Consider the following 13,287-nt stretch of genomic DNA (forward strand, 5'->3'; position numbering starts at 1 on the left):
GTGTGTGTTTGGGGGGCTGCGAATGAGGGAGAAAAAGAGACATACCGAGTGAGAGAATGATAGAAAGAGAATGAAGGAGAGACAGAGTAGAGAGAGAGAGAGAAACTAAATGATGAATAAATACTGAATAAAGTATTAGATACTAAATACTGAATAAAAGTCCAGCCGATGTAAAGAGACGAGCTCGGGGGAGAGAGTGTTGGACAGAATGAGATGGAGATAAAGTGAAGGAAAGAGATTGGGAGGTAGCTGTGGATGCTAGAAGCTAATGAAAGCTGATTAGAGCGAGAGATGGAGAAAGAGAGTGAGACAGAGATTGAGAGAGCGAGAGAGAGATGGAGACAGACATGTGCTTGGCAGGTTAATAGGAATAGCTTCTCAGGCTCCTGCCTCAGGTAGACCCCAAGAACCCAAAATGGCAGCATTGCTTCAGTCTCACAGACGTTATCGCTTTGTTTCATTCACCCTACTGCTGCTTATAGCTCTGGAATGTTTACCCAGCCATATGTAGAAATATGCATCATGTGAAAACTGTGGGTACAGAGAGAGGTGTTGTTAATGTGCAGTGTGAAGGGGAGGAGGAGTGTGTGGTGGAGGTCCCTGTCCAAGCCGTGTCTGGCGTCTGACGTCTGCACCTGAGGCACCAGCACATGGAGCGTGACGCCACCTCGATTAGTTTCCCTCCGCCACTCCAGACGCCTCCTCTCTCAATCCTGACATTCAAATCAGCCTCCGGAGAAGAGGAGGGAGAGAGGGAAGGAGGGAGCAAGGGAGGGAGCGAGGAGAGGAGGAGAGAGGGAAGAAGGGAGCGAGGAGAGGGGAAGGAGAGAGGGAAGGAGGGAGCAAGGGAGAGGAGAAGGAGAGAGGGAAGGAGGGAATGAGGAGAAGGAGAGAGGGAAGGAGGGAGCGAGGAGTGGAGAGAGGGAAGGAGGGAACAAGGAGAGGAGAAGGAGAGAGGGAAGAAGGGAATGAGGAGAAGGAGAGAGGGAGGGAAGGAGGGAGCGAGGAGAAGAGAAAGAGAGAGGGAAGGAGGAGAGGAGTGGCAAAGGAAGGAGTGAGGGAGGAGCGGAGCCGACCAGAGAGGAGAAGGGAGCGCGGGTGGAGAGGAGAAGGGAGCGCGGGGAGCGCGGGTGGAGAGGAGAAGGGAGCGCGGGTGGAGAGGAGAAGGGAGCGCGGGTGGAGAGGAGAAGGGAGCGTGGGGAGCGCGGGTGGAGAGGAGAAGGGAGCGCGGGTGGAGAAGAGAAGGGAGCGTGGGGAGCGCGGGTGGAGAGGAGAAGGGAGCGCGGGTGGAGAGGAGAAGGGAGCGCGGGTGGAGAGGAGAAGGGAGCGCGGGGAGCGCGGGTGGAGAGGAGAAGGGAGCGCGGGTGGAGAGGAGAAGGGAGCGCGGGTGGAGAGGAGAAGGGAGCGTGGGGAGCGCGGGTGGAGAGGAGAAGGGAGCGCGGGGAGTGCGGGTGGAGAGGAGAAGGGAGCGCGGGTGGAGAGGAGAAGGGAGCGCGGGTGGAGAGGAGAAGGGAGCGTGGGTGGAGTGTGGGTGGAGAGGAGAAGGGAGCGCGGGGAGCGCGGGTGGAGAGGAGAAGGGAGCGCGGGTGGAGTGTGGGCGCCCCAGTCTGTGCCTGCCCTTCCTCCAGCTCCCTTTATTGTGGGTAGCGGCAGAAACCCAAGCTCTCTGAGGCTGCAGGAGCAGCCCTGCACTTCTTCTTTCTGGCCTGCTGTAGATTAGCTTTAAAAATAGAGCTGGGGGTTGAGGTGTGTGTGTGTGTGTGTCTGTGTGTGTGTTTGTGTGTGTGTGTGTCTGTGTGTGTGTGTGTGTGTGTGTGTGTATGTGTGTGTGTGTGTGTGTGTGTCTGTGTGTGTGAATCCGGGCCACTCAAGAAGAGAGTAAGAAGTGTGGCTACGCAATTCCATTTTTTAGGTAATTGATTGAATTTTCTGTCAGTGTCAGATGGTGAAGGAGGCTTGAGGGGGTGGTAGTGGATGCAGCTGAACTCTGTTTTTTAATCGGAAGTGCACAGGCTTGATGTTTAATGCATAAGCACAGACTGTCTCCCTCTTGTCCGTCCCCCTGTTGAAAAGCTGTGGGCAGGAGAGGTGCTTAGCCTCGTGAACTTCTCTTCAGCGGCATGATGCATCTGTGAGGCAAGTGGACTGCCTGTGCAGGGTCGTAATTAAGCACTTATTGTGTTGGCGGGATACGGTAATGGGATTGCGATGACTTTTCAGATGCCTGCTCCTTCGCCACGGTGCAGCGCGATTGCCAGCGGAAGTCATCTCCGAAGGTTATATTTTTAGTTTTAGTTATTTTTCCCCATGACAGCGAGGCTCTGGCTTGTGTGTGTGTGTGTGTGTGTGTGTGTGTGTGTGTGCATGTGCTTCATAGGCTCCAGTTAATTGGCCTATTATTGGTGGGCCACAGGTGCTCTGTACCGATGGCTTTGAAGCACGATCGGAGCCGAGGAGTGGGAAAAATAGCATCAAATGTACCTTTTGGGCAAGTCCAGCTGTGCTCGCCTGGTCGGCCGGTGATTCATGCGTCTTCAAAAAAGCGCGGCGCATTACTGTTCGATTCAAGCATGTGTAATTCATCTGCTTTGAATGAGATCGTTAGGTAGACATCGCACGGCGAGTGCAGTAAAGCCTCTGATATGCGAGAGTGGTGTAAGACATGAACCATGAGTAATGGTGTGTTTCTTTTGGTAATCTTTCATTTCAGGCAAATCCAGAGTGCGCTCAGACGTCTTGGCACACGGCCTTCAAAAGCAGCGTAAACAGGCGCAAACAAAGCCGCACTGGCTTCCAGATGTTTGTCGGGGGGAAGGAAGGAATTGGAATCATTGCTCAGGCACTTTAAACTTGGACCTTGATTTCTCAAGTGTTATTTAATTTTTATTGTGGTATTAAAAAAGACGGGTGAGGGAACAGAGTGCAGTCTCGCCATGGCTCGCCAAGTTCCCCCAGAATGGAACTCTGGTGGCTGGATTGAGTTTGCCGTGTAAAGCGATATTCCCGGCTGTCCTCCCCCCTGATGTTTTCACCATCGCTGGCTCCTTTTCAGCTGGATTCACTCCGATGACAGGATTTCCGTCTCGTCTCACTCCACGATTCACGATTACTCCCAGAAAAAATAACACAAAGTGCAAAGTTTCCCCACTTCACCATTTGGTATTATTCTGCAGCGCAGCTTTGTGATATTTAATATGGAAAACGAGCTGTGAGAGATTCATGTGATTTCTCTATTTGGAGCCTTCGTTCTTTTTTTTTTCAAAAACCTCCCTAAATTACTGGAAAATTCTCTTAAGACAGTTTGCCCTCTGAAACAAACCAAAAGGAATTAATGGTGGGAAAAATGTGGATACAGGAAAGAGGTGAAAAAGGCCACGTCAGAAGATATGAAATCAGGAAACTGATACACTTTCTCTGTCTGCTCGTCCCATTCCCAGTGCAGCGATTGTGTGCTAGATAGCGATCCACCTGTTAGGTTGCTTCCAGACGACCTCTAACAATTTCCCCAAACACTCACTCTTCTGGGACTCTAATAATCCCCAACACACACACACACACACACACACACATACACTCAGTCACCCCTGGATCTCCCCAGTCCTACAGTTCTGAACACATGTGTGGTGGGAGGCTTTTCAGAGTTAATGCCAGAGAGAGAGGGAGAACAAGAGAGAGAGGGAGAGAGTGAGAGAGGGCGAGAGAGAGAGAGAATGCGAGAGAGTGAAAGCGACAGAGAGAGAGAGAGAATGCGACAGAGAGAGAGAGAGAGAGCAAGAGAGAGAAAGGGGGACCACAAGAGAGAGAGGGAGAGTGCGAGCAAGCTAGAGAGGGAGAGAGGGCGAGAGAGAGAGAGAGAGTGTGAGAGAGCAAGAGAGAGAGCAAGAGAGAGAGCGAGAGAGAGAAAGAGATCAGAACAGCAGAGGCGGCCGTTGCAGCCGTGGCTTCCTGTCGATGGCCATGCGTGGAGCTAACTCTCCAGATCCGACGTCTCTATTAATCTCCACGCTTCACAGTGCCCACCTGCCCGCTCCCACTGAACAGCTCCATTATTAATAAGCCAACGCTCATGCTAACACCAGCACCGAGCAGCTCCATTATTAATACGCCAACGCTCATGCTAACACCAGCGGCCGCATGAATAACCTCTCTCTTTACACAAGCTCATTGACTTTGATAAAACAGTCATTTTTCTCCTAATTAACAGCAGAGGAGCTTTCTCCCTCTCTCTCTCTCTCTCTCTCTCTCTCCCTCTCTCTCTCTCCCTCTCTCTCTTTCTTTCTCTCTCTCCCTCTCTCTCTCTTCTTCTTCGTCTTCATCTCCTTATTCATCTGCCCTGCATCACGTTTAAAAGGCCAGCTGGGAGAACCACCATTAGGTAGGTCATGAGATGTAGCTCGGGCGGTCGGGGGTGTGTGGTTGGGGAACGCGTGGTTGGGGAACGCCTTGCCCGTCACTTGTGTTTACCGGCACACCGAAGACACAGACGGCTACTACGGCACATCAAGCCCACATCCCCCCCCCCCCCCCCCCCATGTGGGCCGCCTGAGGGCCGAGCGGTAAATGTGTGCAGCTAAATGAACGCTTTGGCCTCAAAGATGGATTTCCATTGGCTTAGACTGTCGTCGTGATGGACGAGCGAGAGTTGCCGGGGAAGCTGGATGAGGGCCGGGGGGGGGAGGGGGGGGGGGCCTTTCTCGACTCCCCCACACAGCTTGCAGTAAGCAGCTCGCTCAGTGCTGGGCCTCGGAGAGTGCGCCAACTCCTCTTTTCTTCATCTCTGTGTGACGGCGAGGAACTGTCATGGGTGAAACCTCCCCCCCAAAACACTGATCTATCGCACGCCATGACCTGCGTAACTCTTCTACTGACACGTATTATTGAGATGATCGCGACCGCTTTGACAGGTTGGCACTTTCCCCATGTGCAGTTTTCATAACTTTTCTTTGCTGGCCAGATACTGGGAGAAATTGGACACAGTACTGAGAAGCTGATGCATTCCTCTACGGCAATCAACTGCTCCCTCCTTTCTTTTACAGCCTATCAAAGACTAAAAAGACTGCAAAATACAGGACACTGGCCATGCAGTCCTTGTTTTGTTGGCAGGTGCTTTGGCTTGGACACTGGGGGCGCGGACTGACCGCAGACGTTTGGTAGCAGGCCATGGCATTGATCTGCGGAGCCCTCTCTCGTCCAGGTTGTCGTTCTCACTGAGCGTGTGCGTGACCAGTGCTGTCCCAGCTGGTGACGCCGTTGATTTGTGCGGAGGAGCGGCTCGCATCTGTGCTGCTTAATTGCCTCCGTCTTGGCCCGAAGCTTCCTCTGTGCGACACGACGCCTCCTCCGGATACACAAATCTGCCACCGCGCAGTAACTCACCAGAGCTTCTGTCCCGCGCGGTGAAATATGTCCCCGTCCTCCTACTCCTCGCTCCGTCTTCATCTGTCATCCGTAGTCAGGAGGCGAGAGAGCGAGAGAGAGCGTCGCAGCGTCCAGCCCAGCGGTCCAGTCCAGTCCTGCAGGGGAAGTGTTCATTCATTCTGAACCTTTTCTTCACTCCCCCTCCCTCTTAATCTCTCTTTTTCTGGCTTTGAGATAATCCCAGAAGCCGTTTAGCCTCCGACGGTCGGCTATCCCCCGCAGACGTGCCGGTGAGGTCGGGGAATGCTGGATGCGGGGGCCGGTGTGTGTACGCCCATGGCGGAAACTTTGTAAACATATGTTGTCATTTTCCATTCAGTCACAGATTGAAGGGATTTTAGGTGTTCCGTGGCGCTCCGTGGCGTTCCATGGCGTTCCGTGACGCTCCGTGGCACTGGCTGCATCCTCCCGACCGTGCCCGGCCATCTCTCAAGCTTATCAGCTCCCTTATGCTCTGTAAATATTGAGCCAACACCCATGGTATTTTAGCGATAACACACACACACACATACACACACACACACACACACATACACACAAACAGATGTCGTTTGTACAGTTCCCATAGCTCACCTTCCCAGATGTACAGCTAGAATACAGAAAGAAAAAAATCATATTACTGTATATACTTTCTTACTTTCTCATCCCCACCACCTCATAACTCTACAGCTCAGTGGGATACTGGGACACATATATTAAAAAAAAACAACCAGATGCTACTTTACGCAACACTCTCGGCCCGTCAGCGAGATGGCTCTTGTTAGCCAGCCATGGTAGCGGCCTGGAAGGAAACCCGGTTTGAAAGCCTCAGTCCGCACACTGAGATCGGTTACTGTAGCGACCACAACAGAGAGGAAAGGGCCCCTTTTTTTGTATTTGTGTATTTTTAGTCTTACACTGATCTCTGTCCAAGACCCCCTTTTTTCTTTCTTTCTTTCTTTTTCTCTTTTTCTCCTTTTCTCTCTTTCTTTGAGCTCGTTGCTGCTCTTCATCCTGGACTCAGGTGAAGGCGGTTTTGATGCTGGTTGCCAGGCTTTCTCCCAGCAGGGAGGAGAGGCACTGATTCCTCTTCATCACAAAGCACACAGATCCAACCCACAGGCCCCACAACCCCCAACCCACACAAACACACACACCCCACACACAGCCCCCCAAGCAACCGCTCTCCTGCCCCCGCGACTCCTGGATGCTGATCAAGATGCCGCTTCGCCAAGGATCCTCTGGCTGTCGTCCCTGAGCCCGGCAGAGCCTCCTCCTCCTGCTGTTGCTGTCGCCACCGCCGCCACCGCCAAGCACTGCTACTGCTACTGCTGTCGCTGCACAGAAACAAGGGAGGAAAAGTTCAGTTTCGAAAAAGTAAAAGTTAGCAACAGACGTCAGCAGCACTTTGCTTTTGAAAAGCCAAGTGTGTTTGTGTGTGTGTGTGTGTGTGTGATGAGCATATGTCTGTGTTTTGTGCAGTGCCCTTGAATGCTGACACGTGCTTATTAAGCCAAATGAATGGGAGGAGAAGAGCTCTGAGGAGATGGCTGGTGTCTGCTTCACATCTGTTCTGACATGTGCATACATATGCGAGCGGGCGGGGGGGGGGGGGATTTCAGAGTGGGGGACAGCAGAGGTGGCAGAGGATGACCAGAGGTATTTATAGCGCTGGGCTGGAAGGAGAGGAGAGGAGACGAGAGGAGAGGGGGAGAGGAGACTGAGGAGAGGAGAGGAGAGGTGGAGAGGAGGGGAGAGGAGAGGAGAGGACAAGGAAGGGAGAGGAAAGGAGAGCAGAGGAGGGTGTCATTATTTGTGAGAGGAGACAGCGATGACGTCTCTCATCCACAGGGGATTACAGAAGAGGCCGCCTGCTTTTCTCCTCATCTCCTCTCCTCTCTCTCTCCTCGCTCTCTCCTCTCCTCTCTCTTTTTCATGCTTCTATCTCTCCATCCCCCCCCCCCCCCCTCTCATGGGCTCCTGGATGACATTCTCAGGGCATGAAGGCAAAGCGCTGATAAAATATCTCCTAAAAATGTCCCCACTCCATGGGGCTTCCATATCAAAAACTTCTGTTAAATGGAAATGTACTCTTTTCTCTCTCTCTTCTCTCTTCCTCTGTCTCTCTTTGACTTCCTTCTCTCTTTTTTTCTCTCTGTTCTCTCTCTCCCTCTCTGTCCTCCCTTCTCCCTCTATCTGTCTCTCTTTGACTTCCCTTTCTCTTTTTTTCTCTCTCTGTTCTCTCTCTCCCTCTCTATCCTCCCTGACCTTTCTCCATCTCTCCCTCTCCGTCTCTCTCTCTCTCTCTCTCTCTCCACCGCCCTCACTCCCTCCCTCCTTTTCGGTGAGGTGAGCCCCGTGTCCACTGAAAGCTGTTATTTTGATGTTAATATGCCATCTTGGCATCATATGGGAATGGGAACTGATCTGGGAATCTTAATCTGGGAAAGGTGGTCCATCATTCCACCACCATGTGCCCTTGGGAATAACAGTGGCGGCAGGCTTCTGTCATGCATCTGTGAATAGGGGCCGGAAGATTCCTATCTTAGGGAAGGACAAGGGAAAGCTCTCTTCCTTCCCTGTGTGGATTAAAAGCCTTTTGCCCCAATGATGCCCCTCAGGATTGTTAGATGTGCCTTTTAACACCCCAAGTGGTTGGAATTACTTTAAGTCTTTTAATGGTGATCTGATTTGAGAAACTTAACTTTGTTACTGCATCTGCAGAAGATGGATGTTGTCTCTTGCCTGGTTGCCCAGGGATACCTAGTTGCTATGTTAGCTGCAGGAAACTGTGAAATAACCTTAAACGGTTTAAATGGCACAGTGCCATTTGCATGAAATGATCGTTATGTGGATGATATTACAGTTGTCTCAATTTATTTACAGAAATTACATTTCGAAAAAGCTGTAGGCACTCAGAATACCGTTGCAGCCTGGCTTCTCACCCCCCAAATACATAAGTTAAAGTTTTAAAAGTCTCTTTTTTCTCTTTTTCCACCCCTACTCCCTCTCTCTCTCTCGTTCTATCTTTCTATCTTTCTCTCCCTCCCTCCGTCCCTCTGCAGGTGTGGGCCAGTAACTTCCTGCCTAACGAGCCGGGATTGGCCGACGGCTGTCAGAGGGACTTCCTGCGGAAGCACGGTGAGCCCATGCTGGTGCAGTACGCCCGCCAGGAGGCCCAGAGAAAGGTAACAGGTCAAAGGTCACGCTGGAACGCAGTGCCGGTCTCTGGTGTAGAATGCGATGGGGGTCATTGTGGATGGGTGAAGAGTGTAAAATGGCTTAGAACATGACCTAGCCAAACATAATCAAAGATAGGAACTCTCCGTTTTATAAATATTGATACGAGGATTCATTAAAGAATTGTGGCTGTAAAGGCCTGTGAATGTTGTTGCATGTACCAAAGTGTAAGATGCAAAACACAGTGAAATAGTGAAACATCCTTTAAACTGAATGTATCAGATGGGGTCCCAGAGTTAGGAAATGGGAAGTGATGTCACGAGGTACAGTCCCCAGGAGAGCTTCTATCAGGGATAAACCGCACCACTTCCTCTGGTGTTCAACAGACTCACATTTGTTGAGATATCTGATTATTGATAGCAACAGGCTCCCAGACTCACACTTACACACACACTCACACACACACACACACTCACGCACATGCACATGCACATGCACACACACACGCACAAGCTCACTCACACACACACTCACACTCACATACACACACACTGGTGATGTGCAGTGCTAGAGAAACTTTCACTCGAGAATGACTAGACACACTGGCACGTACGTGTGAATGTCCACCTATTCACAGGTTTGGGTCCACGGGAGATGGATGACCTTTAGAGTCTGATAAAGCACTTCACAGACAGTGATCACAGAGAAGACAGTGTTACTAGTACTGTAACTGCACTGGACACGACCCCCAGAATACCAAGCAAGCAGCATCAGGCAGGACACGCAAGACGCGCAAGTTTCATTGCTTTCATTAGCCTGTCTATGCAGCTCATTGTTCATAAGCATGAGACACGCAAGTTTCACTGCTTTCATTAGCATGAGACACGCAAGTTTCACTGCTTCCATTAGCATGAGACACGCAAGTTTCACTGCTTCCATTAGCACGAGACACGCAAGTTTCACTGCTTCCATTAGCATGTCTATGCAGCTCATTGTCCATATGAGACATGCAAGTTTCACTGCTTTCATTAGCCTGTCTATGCAGCTCATTGTCCATAAGCATGAGAAACGCAGTCTGAAAAGTCACAAACTCCAATTCCCAGCTGCCACCACTGTGCCCTTGAGCAGGACCCACAAGACCCCAAGCTGCTCCAGTGAACTTGATCTGTGAGTCGCTTTGGATTAAATAAAGATCAGATACGATACAGATAAAGATAGAGACCTGTGAGGCCCATACAGTGTTGAGTAGAGACGTCCCACATTTCACACACACACACACACACACACACACACACACACACACACATACACACACACAGCCCATGCACTGTTGAGTAGTGACGTCGCACATTTCACTGGTATCATTACCATCTCATATTCTGACTGGTCCAAAATGACCAGTTGCATTCTGACTGTTGCTAGCTGCTAGTCTGTTCCTCCGCTGCTCAGGAAGCTCGTGGTGAACGTTACGTTTGATCGCTGAACACCACCATCGTTCGTTCGTTCGCCCGCCCGTGACCCCCACTGACCCCCGCTGCTCTCGACACACACTCCAGCTCTGTGAACGCCAGTCCCTCTCCTCGTGATGTCACTCACGCAGCGCTGCTATTAGCGCTGGACGTCCCTGTGGCATTGAGTGTGTTGACCGAGTGCCAGCCTCGCTCCCTTAATACATGAGGTCGCTGTCATCAGCCAGAGAGATAAGCGCTTGTCCTTGTCCACCCTGTCGGCGGCGCTGGCTGGACATGTTTGCAGAGCGGATGATGGTGTCTTCTCTGCTTGGCCTGAATGGTTCGCTCTAACACCTCACAGATTTCTCCTGAGGGGGAGATGTGTTTGTTGATGTGTGTGGGTCATGTGTCTTAGGATGTGTGAGAGGCGTGTGTGTGTGTGTGTGTGTGTGTGTGTGTGTGTGTGTGTGTGTGTGTGTGTGTGTGTGCATTGACGTTTTTATGAGGGGCAGGTGGGTGTATGTGTATTTGTGTTTGTTGGCAGGGGGCAGGTGGGTGTATGTGTAGTTGTGTTTGTTGGCAGGGGGCAGCCTTATCGCTGTCCTCCCACGGCTCTGTTGAGATGGACTGCTGTGGACAGAGGTGGTTTACCGGCACTCTGTGTGCTCTCCGTAATGTGGCCCACCGCACATCCACCCAGCGGGAGCTCTGACGATGAGGGGGAGTCTGCCCAACACACAGCACCGAGCACAGCAGAGCAACGCAGAAGAGAGTCTTACTGGCTCTTCGCCCTGGTTGTTTTCCACCACACATTTGTGGAGAAAGTGAGGCAACCGGAAAACCAGGCCATTATCATAATGGGCAGAAATGGCTTTAAACTCTGTTAAATCTCTTGGAAGAGAACAGACAGAAAAGTCTGCTCATTGGTATGTAAAACAACAGCTTTGTCACATAAAAATGGGGAGAGAACAAAAAAAAAAAGAAATGTTTTCCACGGCCGTCGTCTCGCTGCAAGCCAAAAGAACTGGTTTGTTAAACTTGAGTTTGGGATGAAATAGCCGGGTTCTTGCGAGCGAGTCATTTGGAAGTCTTGGAGGAGTTTGAAAGACTTGCAGGTGTTGCCGTGAGTCTGTATTGAAATCAGACGAGAGACACACAGGGGTAGTGAGCTGAGGCTCACCTGATGGCCAGGTGTGCTCATGGGAAACATTTTGAATGCTTTTGAGTTACATCTATCAGGCTATCTGTAGCAGTACAACACTTTCACAAATCTGTGAGTGAGTATATTTATTTATGTTCTTGGATACATTTTCAGAGTTATTACCCGGAAGGAATGGAGGAATGAAATCAGATTAGATGTTGTTGACTAAAACTCACACACAATCTGGCAGGCATTAGAGACACTGTTAGTTCAACCGCATCAGTGCGGTGTGCTGGTTGGGTTGGGGGTGGGGGGGGTGGAAGGGGGCGGAAGGGGGCACTGAAGGAAAAGAAATCCAAAACAGAAACCAGCATTCTGGAAACACCAAACGTATAGCCAGCCACATTTAATGCGTCGTGGAGGTGGTGGTTTGGGGTGGTATGGTTCAGGGACTGCAGCAAGTCAGAGCTTAAAAGAAGCAGGCATTCTGTAAATAAAACCTCGTTGTTACATAGTTCATAACTACCACGATAAGGACTCTCACTTCATTACAGCACAGCACAGCAGCATTGCAATATTACAGTATCATGAAAAAGTTTAATAAGTCAAAGTTGGGGAGGTCGGCTGGAAGCGGTCCCAGACCCCGCAGGGCTTCCAAGGGGCTTAGTCCGTCTCGGCTGCTCGCCTTAATAACCCTGCTGCTGATTTCTTATTTCTGTTTAAGACATTGAATCATTGACATGCACAACAGTAGCAGGCGGTATTGTTTAAAGTCGACCCCCCCCCCCCCCCCCCCCCCCCAAACCCCCACCCCCCCAACCTAACCCTGTGGTGGCTTGCATATGAGCTGGCTAATATTAAATATGCTCTTTTCATGCTGGGGCTTTCTGTGGCTCCTATTTCGTATTCCATCTGAGGAGGAGGGATGGTTTTCGCGATCAGGCCGTGAGCGTTGCCCCCTTGTGCCCCCCCCCCCCCCCCCCGTGCGGTGCGGGTGGTTGCGAGCGAGGCGCACGTCTGTAGGCGCTGTGTGGAAAGAGCTGCAGGACGTGGCTAGCATATCCCGCACTGATCTGAATAGTGCAGGAGCCTCCGCCACGCGTGGGGATGAGGCGCTATCGCTAAAGCTGCCGACTATTTTTCCCCATAGCTTAGTCAGCTCGTATTGACTGGTTATATTGTTTGTCATGCTTCAAGGGCACCTGCATTAAGTATAAGGTGCTAAATACAAAATGGTTATCTGAAGCGGTGTAAAATGCTATTAGTATCGACTGAGTTCTGACTGAACTTGGAAGTTGCGTTCATGACCTTATTTTTCAGAATATTTGATCGAAGTAAAAAACAGCTAGCAGAACGAGAGAGACAGTGAAAGAGTGAGGGAGAGAGAGAAAGAGATGAGAGTGAAAGCGTGTGTGACAGACAGAAGAGAGAGAGAGAGAGAGATGAGCGAGAGAAAGACATGAGAGAGACCGAAAGAAGAGAGAAATGGATGAAAGAGAGAGAGAGCAAGAGAAAGAATGAGAGAGAAACAGAAAGAGAGTGCGAGAAACAGAAGATAGAAAGCGAGGTGGTGGCGTGACTCTCTGCTCTGGTCCCCTGGGCTTCATTGGCGCCATTATCTGCACACATCAATCAGACCCCCCCCCCCCCCCCCAGAAATCTCAGGTCAGTGCTACGGGGGCTAGCAGAGCATTTGAATTCTGCTGACCCTTCCTCCCTTAAATGCATTCTCCTCCGCCTGTGTGCCAGCAAGATTGGAACAGAGCGCAACACAACGAGCCCAACCTACGGTGGGAATCCATCAAACTCTCCTCCTGTGTGTGTGTGTGTGTGTTTGAGTGCGTGTGTGAGTGTGTGAATGTGTATGTGTGTGTATGTATGCGCGTGTGTGTGTGAGTGTGTATGAATGTGTGTGTGTGTGTGTGTGTGGGTGTGTGTGTCGCTTGGCTGATGGAGCCTAACGGAGGTGTGTGTCGATGGGTCAGGACAGTCACGTCACATTCACGGCTCGCTCCAAGTGGACGACGTCCAGTTCTTGTCTGGGAGCGGTTGGCTCGCTCCGCTCCCCTCACTGACCCCGATGCGGCGCCAGCATCTCTTTCACACCTCGGCTCGGCC

General features: G+C 51.0%; 1 protein-coding gene across 1 annotated transcript in view; it reads left to right on the plus strand.

Moving 5' to 3' along the window:
* galt (galactose-1-phosphate uridylyltransferase) overlaps nucleotides 1–13,287 on the plus strand; it is a 92,448-nt gene that overhangs the window by 16,719 nt on the left and 62,442 nt on the right. The window contains exon 7 of the mRNA XM_042058834.1: nucleotides 8,463–8,585. Coding sequence (XP_041914768.1) covers nucleotides 8,463–8,585 — 123 coding nt within the window. The remainder of the gene's footprint in view (nucleotides 1–8,462; nucleotides 8,586–13,287) is intronic.

This window comes from Alosa sapidissima, chromosome 13 (assembly GCF_018492685.1).
Source record: "Alosa sapidissima isolate fAloSap1 chromosome 13, fAloSap1.pri, whole genome shotgun sequence".
Taxonomy (NCBI): Eukaryota; Metazoa; Chordata; class Actinopteri; order Clupeiformes; family Clupeidae; genus Alosa; species Alosa sapidissima.